Source organism: Nerophis ophidion, linkage group LG27 (genome assembly GCF_033978795.1).
Source record: "Nerophis ophidion isolate RoL-2023_Sa linkage group LG27, RoL_Noph_v1.0, whole genome shotgun sequence".
Classification (NCBI taxonomy): Eukaryota; Metazoa; Chordata; class Actinopteri; order Syngnathiformes; family Syngnathidae; genus Nerophis; species Nerophis ophidion.
The window spans coordinates 11,810,478-11,825,712 of NC_084637.1; the positions used below are offsets into that span (position 1 = coordinate 11,810,478).

Below are 15,235 nucleotides of genomic sequence, written 5' to 3' on the forward strand. Positions count from 1 at the left end.
GGAGAGGTCAGTATGTCTACTTTGACCTTTGTCTTAAACCACAGGTGTCAAACTCAAGGCCACTTCATTTTATTTGGCCCTCGAAAGCCTGGAAATAATATTTATCAATAAAGTCCTGTAACTTTTCTTATTAAATGTATTATTTTTTTCTATTTTGGGAGAAAACAAATATATGTACACAATGTAATCCTAAATTATGTCAGTTTAAATAGTGTCTAATTGTGCAAAAATATATTATCAAACATTTAAAAAAAAAATTGAATAGAAATAAATACTAATAATAATGATTTCAAAGCAGATGATCCATCATATTGTGCAATGTAAAAGTAGCAATAAAATTGTGAAATTTCCTTTGTTTTTTTTTTTTAGACTTTTTCTCTAAATGAAAAAAACAGTACTTTTTTTTACTGTAATAAATTGTGGTGTTGTTTGGGCATTTACAGTAATACACCAAGAAATCTACAATTTTTTGCGGTAAAACGAACAGGTGACAAAATTTTACTGGAAATTTGGAGGGTTTTTTTTAATTTGCTGTAAAAAACAAATGTAAATTTTACATTAAAAAATCTGACAATGAGCTGCCTTTTTTATTTATTTTTTTACTATAAAAACAGCAGTACTGTTTTTTCATTTACAGTAATATACACTAAATTTTGGGGGTGAAATTATTGCAATTTAGCATATTTTTTTTATACATCATCCATCCATTTTCTACCGCTGGTCCCTCTCGGAGTCGCGGAAGGTACTGGGACCTATTGGGCATTTTAGTTTGAAAAAAAATATTCTAATAAAATGCATAAAAAAGTGTGTAATAATAGTTAGATGCGGCCCTCTGGGGCCAAACATAACTGCGATGAAAACGACTTTGACACCTCTGTCTTAAACCTTTACTGACTCATCTTTCACTCCTGTTTTGGCTTAGGTATGAGGAGGAGTTGCTGAAGAAAGCAGAACTTGAGAACGACTTCATTATCACCAAAAAGGTGAGCTTTACTTACAATATGCGTAACAAAGCATGTTTCCATACGTGCAATTTAACATGTCTTAAAAAAAAGGATCAGACGAAGCAGAGCTTAGTTTAGCCTCTACCCAATTGTTGCTGAAATTTGTAGATATTCTTCAATATTACAAAACATATTCTCCTCCAAACATTGCTGGGTATTGTGACCAGGCAGCTACATTTTCGTTTCATCTGACATCACATTGACAAAGGTGAGACCTTCTGGAGGAAAGTTCTGAGGTCAGATGAAACAAAAATGGAACTGTTTGGCCACAATACCCAGCAATATGTTTGGACTTTAATCCCCGGTACACCGTACCTACTGTCAAGCATGGTGGTGGTGGTAGTATGATGCTCTTGGCCTGTTTTGCTGCCAATGGAACTGGTGCTTTACAGAGAGTAAATGGGACAATGAAAAAGGAGGATTAGCTCCAAATTCTTCAGGACAACCCAACATCATCAGCCCAGAGTTAGGGTTTTCATAATCGAACATAATAGTGTGAGAGTCCAGTCCATAGTGGATCTAGTTAATAGTGCGAGAGTCCAGTCCATAGTGGATCTAAGATAATAGTGTGAGAGTCCAGTCCATATTGGATCTGGTTTATCGTGTGAGAGTCCAGTCCATAGTGGATCTAGTTACAAGTGTGAGAGTCCAGTTCATATTGGATCTAGTTAATAGTGTGAGAGTCCAATCCATAGTGGATCTAGTTAATAGTGTGAGAGTCCAGTCCATGGTGGATCTAGTTAAAAGTGTGAGAGTCCAGTCCATATTGGATCTAGATAACAGTGTGAGTGTCCAGTCCATAGTGGGTCTAGTTAATAGTGTGAGAGTCCAGTCCATAGAGGGCCTAGCTAATAGTGTGAGAGTCCTGTCCATAGTGGATCTAGTTAATAGTGTGAGAGTCCAGTCCACAGTGGATCTAGTTAATAGTGTGAGAGTCCAGTCCATAGAGGGCCTAGCTAATAGTGTGAGAGTCCAGTCCATAGAGGGCCTAGCTAATAGTGTGAGAGTCCAGTCCATTGTGGATCTAATTAATAATTTGAGAGTCCAGTCCATAGTGGATCTAACATAATAGTGTGACAGTCCAGTCCATAGTAAATCGAACATAATAGTGTGAGAGTCCAGTCCATAGTGGATCTAACATAATAGTGTGAGAGTCCAGTCCTTAGCGGATATCGTTAATAGTGTGAAAGTCCAGTCCATAGAAGATCGAACATAATTGTCTGAGAGTCTAGTCCATAGTGGATCTGGTTAATAGTGTGAGGGTCCAGTCCATAGTGGACCTAATTAATAGTGTGAGAGTCCAGTCCATAGTAGATCGAACATAATAGTGAAGTGAATTATATTTATATAGCGCTTTTCTCTAGTGACTCAAAGCGCTTTACATAGTGAAACCCAATATCTAAGTTACATTTAAAGCAGTGTGGGTGGCACTGGGAGCAGGTGAGTAAAGTGTCTTGCCCAAGGACACAACGGCAGTGACTAGGATGGCACAAGCGGGAATCGAACCTGCAACCCTCAAGTTGCTGGCACGGCCACTCTACCAACCGTGCTATGCCGCCCCACGTGTGAGAGTCCAGTCCATAGTGGATCTAGTTAATAGTGTGAGAGTCCAGTTCATATTGGATCTCGTTAATAGTGTGAGAGTCCAGTCCGTAGTGGATCTAACATAATAGTGTGAGAGTCCAGTCCATAGTAGATCGAACATAATTGTCTGAGAGTCTAGTCCATAGTGGATCTGGTTAAGGGTGTGAGAGTCCAGTCCATAGTGAATCTAACATAATAGTGTGAGAGTCCAGTCCATAGTGGATCTAACATAATAGTGTGAGAGTCCAGTCCATAGTAGATCGAACATAATTGTCTGAGAGTCTAGTCCATAGTGGATCTGGTTAAGAGTGTGAGAGTCCAGTCCATAGTGAATCTAACATAATAGTGTGAGAGTCCAGTCCATAGTGGATCTAACATAATAGTGTGAGAGTCCAGTCCATAGTGGATCTAGTTAACAGTGTGAGAGTCCAGTCCATAGTGGATATAGTTAATAGTGTAAGGGTCCAGTCCATAGTGGATGTAGTTAACAGTGTGAGAGTCCAGTCCATAGTGGATCTAGTCCAGTCCATAGTGGATGTAGTTAACAGTGTGAGAGTCCAGTCCATAGTGGATCTAGTCCAGTCCATAGTGGATATAGTTAATAGTGTAAGGGTCCAGTCCATAGTGGATGTAGTTAACAGTGTGAGAGTCCAGTCCATAGTGGATCTAGTCCAGTCCATAGTGGATGTAGTTAACAGTGTGAGAGTCCAGTCCATAGTGGATTGAGTCCAGTCCATAGTTGATCTAGTTAATAGCGTGAGAGTCCAGTCCATAGTGGGGCCAGCAGGAGATCATCTTGATTGGAGACCGGTCAGCAGCGCAGAGACGTCCCCAACTGATGCACAGGCGAGCGGTCCATCCTGGGTCCTGACTTTGGACAGCTAGCTCATCATCCGTGGTCACCGAATCTGTGCCCCCTCCCACAAAGTAGAGCGGGGCAGAGCAGAAAATAAACGGCAGATCAACTGGTCTTAAAGGGGGGTCTATTTAAAGGCTCGAGTATACAAATGAGTTTTAAGATGGGACTTCAAAGTTTGTACTGAGGCATCAGGATGTCTGTGTGGAAGTCAGCACCTCTAATAAAGACTATGTGATAAAAGGATGCAGATGAAGAACACTTGGAAGCTGTCCATCTGGCTCTGGATTTGGAGGATCTGATTGGCCAGTTGGAGTTCCTGAGGGTCGGCCATGACGAGGTATCCTCGGCGAGACTTTAATTTTTCTAGAAACATGGAGACTTAAGTTTTTTAATTCCTGCAAACACCATTTGCAGGAGATTAAAGAACTGGAATCTCAAATCCAGAACGAGACGGTGATTTTACGAGAGAACAGCAAGCGGCTGTTGGACATGGACGAGATTGTAGAGGGCGTCAAGGGTCAGTACGCCAACATGGCCGCTCGCACCCGGGAGGAGGCGGAGCACTGGAACCGGAAAAAGGTGAGGAGCAGGAAGAAATGTTGTTTTCTGTCTTTAAAGGCCTACTGAAACCCACTACTAGCGACCACGCAGTCTGATAGTTTATATATCAATGATGAAATATTAACATTGCAACACATGCCAATACGGCCGCTTTAGTTTACTAAATTGCAATTTTAAATTTCCAGCGGAGTTTCTTGTTGAAAATGTCGCGGAATGATGACGTGTGTTTGTGACGTTATTGGTTGGAGGGGACATACTAGCCCAGCACCACACACGGCTAAAAGTCGTCTCTTTTCATCGCATAATTACACAGTAATTTGAACATCTGTGTTGCTGAATCTTTTGCAATTTGTTCAATTAATAATGGAGACGTCAAAGAAGAATGCTGTTGGTGGAAAGCGGTGGATTGCAGCTGCATTTAGCAACCAAAACACAGCCGGTGTTTCTTTGTTTGTTGTGAAGCTTTAACACAGAGCGGTCAAGCGAACATGTTTCTCTACGTCAACCAGCATGTTTTTGGAGGGGAAAATTGTAGTATACAGTGGGACAAAAAAGTATTTAGTCAGCCACCCATTGTGCAAGTTCTCCCACTTAAAATGATGACAGAGTCTGTAATTTTCATCATAGGTACACTTCAACTGTGAGAGACAGAATGTGAAAAAAAAATCCAGGAATTCACATTGTAGGAATTTTAAAGAATTTATTTGTAAATTATGGTGGAAAATAAGTATTTGGTCAACTATTCAAAGCTCTCACTGATGGAAGGAGGTTTTGGCTCAAAATCTCACGATACATGGCCCCATTTATTCTTTCCTTAACACGGATCAATCGTCCTGTCCCCTTAGCAGAAAAACAGCCCCAAAGCATGATGTTTCCACCCCCATGCTTCACAGTAGGTATGGTGTTCTTGGGATGCAACTCAGTATTCTTCTTCCTCCAAACACGGCGAGTTGAGTTTATACCAAAATAGATACATGGATGATACAGCAGAGGATTGGGAGAATGTCATGTGGTCAGATGAAACCAAAACAGAACTTTTTGGTATAAACTCAACTCGTCGTGTTTGGAGGAAGAAGAATACTGAGTTGCATCCCAAGAACACCGTACCTACTGTGAAGCATGGGGGTGGAAACATCATGCTTTGGGGCTGTTTTTCTGCTAAGGGGACAGGACGATTGATCCGTGTTAAGGAAAGAATGAATGGGGCCATGTATCGTGAGATTTTGAGCCAAAACCTCCTTCCATCAGTGAGAGCTTTGAATGGTTGACCAAATACTTATTTTCCACCATAATTTACAAATAAATTCTTTAAAATTCCTACAATGTGAATTCCTTGATTTTTTTTCACATTCTGTCTCTCACAGTTGAAGTGTACCTATGATGAAAATTACAGACCTCTGTCATCATTTTAAGTGGGAGAACTTGCACAATGGGTGGCTGACTAAATACTTTTTTGCCCCACTGTATATCTTACCAGAGACATCAGTGGACTATGCGTCCTCCTGCAGTAGCTGTCAAAAAGGCAACTGTGATCTTGGCTCCTCAGCTTCTCTCTGAGACACTGGCGTGTTCACCGCAGCCATCTGACTTTGAGGTATGTCTTTACAATCTCACTAAAACACTATTAAAACAAAGAGCAGATAAGGGATCTTCTAGAATTATCTTAGTAAATGTGTCTAATTACATCTGAAACGCTCACACTGCCGCCGCCCGCAGCCGTCGCTTTTTATTTTTCATTTTTTTTCTAGTCCTTCACTATCAATATCCTCATCCACGAATCTTTCATCCTCGCTCAAATTAATGAGGAAATTGTCGTTTTCTCGGTCCGAATTGCTCTTACTGGTGGTGGCTCACATTATAAACAATTGAATAGATTGTATTTTACGTCTTCTCAGCTGTTTAAAATTGGTGTAGTAGATAGCAAGTTATGTACGAAGTGTCGGGCAGCTGAGGGAACTCTTCATTTATTGTGGGAATGTCAGAGAATAAAAGAGTTATGGTTGAAAACAACAAAATAAGCAATCACATTGTCAGTTAATTGTTGAACCCCAAGATGCAGAGAAAGAGGCAGGCATTGAATGGTAAAACATGATTTAATTAAAACTAAACAAGAACAAACAAAATCCACGCACGTGGGCAGAATAACAAACTAAGGGAGCTAGCACTGGAAGCTAGAAAACAAAAAGGAACTTTAGCATGGAAGCTAGTGGATAGCAAACAGAAAAACTGGAAATAACTAATGCTAACAGAAACAGCTTACAGCTACGACGACCAAGACAAAATGTAGCATGACAGGTAGTAGCTGTAACAAAACAACACGACAGGAAGCACGACAAGAGTGATATGTGGCAACGACAATACAATGATCCAGCAACTGACACCAGACAAAGCAGGTACAAATAGGAGCGGGCTGATTGGCAAAAGGTGTGGCCAGGTGCCAATCAGCCGCAGCTGAGGAGGAACACAGCACTCAGGGAACAAGACAGGAAGCTGACAAAATAAGAGCACTAGACAGGAACTAAAAACAGGAGATACTAAACACAGAGGAAACAGACAAATGCAGAGGAAAAAACTAAAACATAGACAAACTGTCAGGATTAAGTCTGACACAAATTCCTTAATATAAACATCCCAATGACATTGCAAACTTGTTTTCTTGGGGATCGCCATCAATTTAGGAACGTGTCATCAAAGAGTAAAAATGCATTTCTTTCAATATGCATAATAACAAAACAGGTAATATTAAAAAAATTGATAAATTTTGATAGTTCAACTAATTGGGGCGGCATAGCTCGCTTGGTAGAGTGGCCGTGCCAGCAACTTGAGGGTTGCAGGTTCGATTCCCGCTTCCGCCATCCTAGTCACTGCCGTTGTGTCCTTGGGCAAGATACTTTACCCACCTGCTCCCAGTGCCACCCACACTGGTTTAAATGTAACTTAGATATTGGGTTTCACTATGTAAAGCGCTTTGAGTCACTAGAGAAAAGCGCTATATAAATATAATTCACTACACTTCACTTCATACTGACTGCTGTACACAAGCTATGGAGATGATATCAGTAGAAAAAACTGCATTTATTTTAGATAATAATGAGTCATATATTGGAATATGGGATCCCTTATTGAAATTTGTTTTAAGTATTAAATTAAGCAAAATATGACTTATTATATCTTTGTGTAAAATATTGGACACAGCTTATGAGATGCGACGCATTGTTCATTTTTTTTTTGTATTAAAATTATTAATGATAATATCAATGAGGGATTTTTAATCACTGCTATTTTGAAATTGTTACTGATATTGATAATATTCATTTTTTTTCACTACTTTTAGATTGTACCGAGTCATGTTTGTGTGTCCTCAATTGCTCTGTTTATTGTTATTATGAATGTTGCTAAGTCAGGTTTGGTTTTGGAATTTGATTGCCTTATTATGTATTGTTTTGTTGAATTGATTAATACATTTATTTAAAAACAAAAAACAAAAAAAAAAACAATGTGAGGATTTGAGGAGCCCTCACACCGGTGACATCACACGCACATCGTCTGCTACTTCAGTAAAAGCAAGGCTTTTTTAATTAGCGACCAAAAGTTGCGAACTTTATTGTCGATGTTCTCTACTAAATCCTTTCAGCAAAAATATGGCAATATCGCGAAATGATCAAGTATGACACATAGAATGGACCTGCTATCCCCAAATAAAAAAAAAAATCTCATTAATCAATCTCTTTAACTCGCGTCTCCCGCCCTCAGATGGACGTCATGGGCCTGAAAGCCGGACAACGCGAACAGGAAGTCAGGGAAATAAGGAGGGAGATCTCAGACGTGGTGCGCTTCATCCAGAGGCTTAACAGCGAGCTGGAGGCTCTAAAGAGGAAGGTTTGTTTCTCCCAGCCTCCTTTTTAAATCTGCACATGCACCTCCTTCATCTGGACCACCTGCCGCCCCAGGAGGAGTCCCTGAAGAAGGACATCAGCGACGCTACCGTGGAAGGCGAGGCGAGCTTGGCCAAGGCCCGCGGCGACATCGCTCAGCTGGAGGAGGCCTTGAGGAGAGCCAAGCACGACATGGCGGGTCAGATACGCGAACACCAAGAACTGATGAACCTCAAGCTGGCGTTGGATATCGAGATCCTCACGTATCGAAAGCTGCTGGAGGGCGAGGAGATGAGGTACCGGCAGCCCCGACCAGTTTCGGGAAGCTCTCATTCAGCCATGTTTTATATACTGGAAAGCAGGGGTCACCAACGTTGGACTGTTCTAAAAATAACTCAAATAGCTCAAAATAAGTCAAATAGCAGCACTTACCAGTGAGCTGCCTCTATTTTTTTTTTAATTATTTACTAGCAAGCTGGTGTCGCTTTGCTCGACATTTTTAATTCTAAGAGAGACAAAACTCAAATAGAATTTGAAAATCCAAGAAAATATTTTAAAGACTTTGTCTTCACTTGTTTTAAATAAATTCATTTCTTTTTTTACTTTGCTTCTTATAACTTTCAGAAAGACAATTTTAGAGAAAAAATACAACCTTAAAAATGATTTTACGATTTTTAAACACAAATACCTTTTTATCTTTTAAATTCTTTCCTCTTCTTTCCTGACAATTTAAATCAATGTTCAAGTATTTTTTATTTTTTTATTGTAAAGAATAATAAATACATTTTAATTTAATTCTTCATTTTAGCTTCTGTTTTTTCGATGAAAAATATTTGTGAAATATTTCTTCAAACTTATTATGATTAAAATTCCCCAAACATATTCTGGCAAATCTAGAAAATCTGTAAAATCTAATTTAAATCTTATTTCAAAGTCTTTTGAATATCATTTAAAATTTTCTGGTAAATCTAGAAGAAATAATGATTTGTCTTTGTTAGAAATATAGCTTGGTCCAATTTGTTATATATTCTAACACAGTGCAGATTGGATTTTAACCTAGTTAAAACATGTCATCAAAATTGTAAATCACAAAAAATTACTAATGATGTTCCATAAATTTTTATTTTTTTATTTTTTCAAATAGATTCGAATTAGCTAGTTTTTCTCTTAATTTTTTTCGGTTGAATTTTGAATTATAAAGTGTCCAAATTGAAGATAACCCATATTTCAAAATGTAATTTTCATTTTTTTCGTGTATTCTTCTCTTTTAAACCGTTCAATTAAGTGTTTTTTTCATCATTTATTCTCTACAAAAAACCTTCCGTAAAAGGAAAAAAAAAAATGTACGACGGAATGACAGACAGAAATACCCATTTTTTAAAATATATATAGATTTATTTATTAAAGGTAAATTGAGCAAATTGGCTATTTCTGGCAATTTATTTACGTGTGTATCAAACTGGTAGCCCTTCGCATTAATCAGTACCCAAGAAGTAGCTCTTGGTTTCAAAAAGGTTGGTGACCCCTGCTGTCGTAGTGGTTTGTGCCGCCCTTTGAGACACTAGTGATTTAGGGCTATATAAATAAACATTGATTGATTGATTGATTGATAAAGCATCATGCAACTTTTTTACGCTTCCTTGTCTTTGCAGGATGAACGAGCTCATGCGTCACTCAGGTGAGAATCAAACCACGGGCTTTCTTTGCTGACCTTTGGAATAAATAGAACAAGGAAATAGGGGGACAGATATGCTGTTTTTTTAGGATTAGGGAAACAAACTTGCAAAAAAAAACAGTGGGACCAGTTTATGTGGACGACACTCGTACTGGCTGACTCACATTGTTGACATAAGTGGTTGGCGACACAATGGAAACTAACCATTACTCGCACATTTACTTGTGACGTCATCCAGAAACCAGGGACAACTGGCTTGCGTACAGGAAGCATGCTTCGAAGGGATTAGATGCATGTTTTGAAATTGAAAAAATAAATTGTTCAATAATTAACTTTTTTGTACAAAATTAACAAAATGAAATAAGTAACTTGACTTTGTTTTTTCAAGATTGCTTTATGATTTATTTGGATGTTGTTTACATTGTATGTAGTGGCTGGTAATCAAACCATAGCCGCTGAAACAGAAAACCAATACACGTTATTACACCAGCATTGTTACACCAGCATTATTACACCAGCTTTATTACACTAGCATTATTAAACCAGCATTTTTAAACCAGCATTTTTAAACCAGCATTGTTACACCAGCATTATTACACCAGCATTATTACACCAGCATTATTACACCAGCATTATTTCACTAGCATTATTACACTAGCATTATTAAACCAACATTATTACACCAGCATTATAAAACCAGCATTATCACACCGGCATTATTACACCAGCATTATGACACCAACATTATTACACCAGCATTATTAAACCAGCATTACGACACCTGCATTATTACACCAACATCATTACACCGGCATTATGACACCAGTATTATTAAACTAATATTATTACACTAGCGTTATTAAACCAGTATTATTAAACCAGCATTATTACACTAGCATTATTAAACCAATATTATTACACTGGCATAATTAAACTAACAATATTACACTAGCCTTATTACACCAGCATAATTAAACCAACATTATTACACTAGCATTATTAAACTAACATTATTACACTAGCATTATTAAACTAACATTATTACACTAGCATTATTAAACTAGCATTATTACATTGGCATCATTACACCAGCATTATTACACTATTATTAAACTAACATTATTACACTAGCATTATTAAACTAGCATTATTACATTGGCATCATTACACCAGCATTATTACACTAGCGTTTTTAAACCAGCATTATTACACCAACATTATTAAACCAGCATTATTAAACCAATATTATTACACCAACATTATTACACCAGCATTTTTAAACCAGCATTATTAAACCATCATTATTACACTAGCATAATTAAATTAACATTATTACACTAGCATTATCACACCAGCATTACGACTCCTGCATTATTACAGTAGCATAATTAAACTAACATTATTAAACCAGCATTATTAAACCAGCATTACGACTCCTGCATTATTACACCAACATTATTACACTAGCATTATGACACCAGTATTATTAAACCAATATTATTACACTAGCATAATTAAACTAACAATATTACACTAGCATTATTACACCAGCATAATTAAACCAACATTATTACACTAGCATTATTAAACCAGTATTATTAAACCAGCATTATTACACTAGCATTTTTAAACCAACATTATTATTACACTAGCATTATTAAACCAACATCATTACACCGGCATTATGACACCAGCATTATTACACTAGCATAATTAAACTAACAATATTACACCAGCATAATTAAACCAACATTATTACACTAGCATTATTAAACCAGTATTATTAAACCATCATTATTACAGTAGCATAATTAAACTAGCATTATCACACCAACATTATTACACTAGCATTATTACACTGGCATTATTACACCAGCATTATTAAACCAACATTATTACACTAGCATTACTAACTAGGTCATAAAATCAGTGTCAGTTGAGTCCATAGGTTGCCTGTAGGGATTTGTATTGTCCAGCAGATGTCAGTATTTAGTGACACAGTATCAATACAGTTTTGCAATGTGTCGAAACGCTTCATGACGCCTCATCAACCCATCACTAGTATTAGCTGCGAATGCGACTTGTTTTCCGTTTTTAGTACTACTTTGTTATTTTGTGGAATAAATAATGTTCCAACCTGCACGCCCTGTCCGGAGTGGTCCGTCTGCATTCGGGAGAACGAACCCCGCAGCAAGCTGCGACCCAAACATGACAGCTGCTTTTGAAATGTAAGAGCCAAATAGGTCTTTACTAAGAAATATTCCTCTGTATCTGACAGTATTGCTAATCAGACTCAGAAATGCTTTAATAATCCTCGAGGGGAAATTAAGATTTTCAGCACAATGCCATTCAATAGCAGATAAACATTACAGGGAGACAGAACAGGATCAAACATTACAGGGAGACAGAACAGGACCAAACATTACAGGGAGACAGAACAGGATCAAACATTACAGGGAGACAGAACAGGATCAAACATTACAGGGAGACAGAACAGGATCAAACATTACAGGGAGACAGATAAGGATCAAACATTACAGGGAGACAGAACGGGATCAAACATTACAGGGAGACAGAACAGGATCAAACATTACAGGGAGACAGAACAGGATCAAACATTACTGGGAGACAGAACAGGATCAAACATTACAGGGAGACAGAACAGGATCAAACATTACAGGGAGACAGAACGGGATCAAACATTACAGGGAGACAGAACGGGATCAAACATTACAGGGAGACAGAACGGGATCAAACATTACAGGGAGACAGAACGGGATCAAACATTACAGGGAGACAGAACGGGATCAAACATTACAGGGAGACAGAACGGGATCAAACATTACAGGGAGACAGAACGGGATCAAACATTACAGGGAGACAGAACAGGATCAAACATTACAGGGAGACAGAACGGGATCAAACATTACAGGGAGACAGAACGGGATCAAACATTACAGGGGAGACAGAACGGGATCAAACATTACAGGGAGACAGAACAGGACCAAACATTACAGGGAGACAGAACAGGACCAAACATTACAGGGAGGCAGAACGGGATCAAACATTACAGGGAGACAGAACGGGATCATACATTACAGGGAGACAGAACAGGATCAAACATTACAGGGAGACAGAACAGGATCAAACATTACAGGGAGACAGAACAGGATCATACATTACAGGGAGACAGAACGGGATCAAACATTACAGGGAGACAGAACAGGATCATACATTACAGGGAGACAGAACAGGATCAAACATTACAGGGAGACAGAACAGGATCGCTGAAGGGTCTGCCAACTTCTGGCACACCTTACAATAAAGGTGAGAAACAGGTCAACTCTGGAGGGGTTGAGAAAAAAAACAAAAACATCACACTTCAGTCTAAGCCTGGGTCCACATCTGACCTGGGATCAGTTCTTGTGGACAGGTGCACATCTGACCTGGGATCAGTTCTTGTGGGCAGGAGAACATCTGACCTGGGAGCAGTTCTTGTGGCCATGTCCACATATGACCTGGGATCAGTTATTATGGGCATGTCCACATATGACCTGGGATCAGTTATTATGGGCATGTCCACATCTGACCTGAGATCAGTTCTTGTGGGAAGAAGAACAGCTGACCTGGGATCAGTTCTTGTGGACAGCTGCACATCTAACCTGAGAATAGTTCTTTTTGGGCAGGTGCACATATGACCCGGGATCATTTATTATGGCCAGCTGCACATCTGATTTGGGATCAGTTCTTGTGGGAAGGAGAACAGCTGACCTGGGATCAGTTCTTGTGGACAGCTGCACATCTAACCTGAGAATAGTTCTTTTGAGCAGGTGCACATATGACCCGGGATCAGTTATTATGGGCAGCTGCACATCTGATTCGGGATCAGTTCTTGTGGGCAGCTGCACATCTGACCTGGGATCAGTTCTTGTGGGCAGGTGCACATCTGACCTGAGATCAGTTCTTGTGGCCATGTCCACATCTGACTTGGGATCAGTTATTATGGGCAGGTGCACATCTGACCTGGGATCAGTTCTTGAGAGCAGGTGCACATATGACCTGGGATCAGTTCTTGTGGGCAGGTGCACATCTGACCTGAGATCAGTTCTTGTGGCCATGTCCACATCTGACTTGGGATCAGTTATTATGGCCATGTCCACATCTGACCTGAGATCAGTTCTTGTGGCCATGTCCACATCTGACCTGGGATCAGTTCTTGTGGGCAGGAGAACATCTGACCTGGGATCAGTTCTTGTGGCCATTTCCACATCTGACCTGAGATCAGTTCTTGTGGACTGGTGCACATCTGACCTGGGATAAGTTCTTGTGGGCAGGTGCACATATGTCCCGGGATCAGATCTTGTGGCCCATGTCCACATCTGACCTGAGATCAGTTCTTGTGGCCATGTCCTCATCTGACTTAAGATCAGTTCTTTTGAGCAGGTGCACATATGACCCGGGATCAGTTCTTGTGGGCAGGAGAACATCTGACCTGGGATCAGTTCTTTGGACAGGTGCACATCTGATTTGGGATCAGTTCTTGTGGGCATGTCCACATCTGCCCTAAGATCAGTTCTTTTGAGCAGGTGCACATATGACCTGGGATCAGTTCTTTGGACAGGTGCACATCTGATTTGGGATCAGTTCTTGTGGGCATGTCCACATCTGCCCTAAGATCAGTTCTTTTGAGCAGGTGCACATATGACCTAAGATCAGTTCTTATGAGCAGGTGCACATCTGACCTGAGATCAGTTCTTGTGATGGCTGCGCTCGAGAATCAGTTTGGTGATTTAACCCCCAATTCCCAATAACCCTGTTTTAAATTCTTTATAATATGAGATATTGTATTATTTGAAATACACAACCTTTTAACATATTAGGTATGTTTGCATACCGACGATACCAGTGGGGATTTTTACTCCGTATCGGATCGGAAAGAAAATCAGTGGTATCGCACATCACTACTACTAACTACCCAGAATACAAAACAGGTCTGTGCGATACTTAGTGATGTTCTAGTTGAACATAAAGAATGGCTGAAGCATACTAGAGAAATAAATGGCGACTGTCTCGTGTGTCCCACTGAATCCAAACTTCTCTTTTGCTCAGATTTCTAAAAATAAGCAACCCACCAATCCACGTCCTTGCTTGCACGCAGACGTTCACCAGCAGCCGCTGCCACCCGAGGAGACCGGAACAAGTCCGGACCTCACATCCAAAGTCCTCCGCCCAGCAAGTCCCCAAGACAGGGGACAACGTATGGTCATCAAGGTGCAAGTGGAGGCAGGGAGGCTTGTGTCGGAAAAATTCCTCTTATACACATGATTAAAAGGAAAATGCTGCAAAATGTGCACTGTCTGTCTCTGCTTTTTCTTCATCATTAATCAGCTAAAACACCAAAATACAGCTTTTTTTTTAGACCAATCATAGCCGGCAACCCTACCAGTTTCCCAGGAAAACTACAAAACCCAAAACTAGTATAGTTGGCACGCTGTGTAAATTGTCAATAAAAACAGAATATAATGATATGCAAATCATTTTCAACCTATATTCAATTGAATACAGTTGTGATTAAAATTGTTCAACCCCCACACAATTTTGTTGTTTTAGCAAGTTGGACATTTATTCCGTATTTTGTTTATAGTCATATCAAATAAAGATGCATTAAATAGACAAA

The 15,235-nt window shown here is 39.4% G+C and overlaps 1 protein-coding gene across 2 annotated transcripts in view; it reads left to right on the top strand.

Annotated features, from left to right (window-relative positions):
* The window catches only part of LOC133544323 (intermediate filament protein ON3-like), a 20,937-nt gene extending 6,029 nt beyond the window's left edge, over positions 1–14,908 (top strand). Inside the window, exons 2-10 of one of the 2 annotated variants that reach the window (XM_061889531.1) lie at positions 1–6; positions 923–983; positions 3,689–3,784; positions 3,862–4,026; positions 5,486–5,602; positions 7,762–7,887; positions 7,959–8,179; positions 9,536–9,561; positions 14,668–14,908. The exon at positions 1–6 is cut by the window's left edge and continues 203 nt beyond it. In XM_061889531.1, coding sequence (XP_061745515.1) covers positions 1–6; positions 923–983; positions 3,689–3,784; positions 3,862–4,026; positions 5,486–5,602; positions 7,762–7,887; positions 7,959–8,179; positions 9,536–9,561; positions 14,668–14,675 — 826 coding nt within the window. In that variant the 3' untranslated portion in view covers positions 14,676–14,908. The remainder of the gene's footprint in view (positions 7–922; positions 984–3,688; positions 3,785–3,861; positions 4,027–5,485; positions 5,603–7,761; positions 7,888–7,958; positions 8,180–9,535; positions 9,562–14,667) is intronic. The other variant, XM_061889532.1, reaches the window with a different exon arrangement.
* The last annotated feature ends 327 nt before the right edge of the window (positions 14,909–15,235 follow it).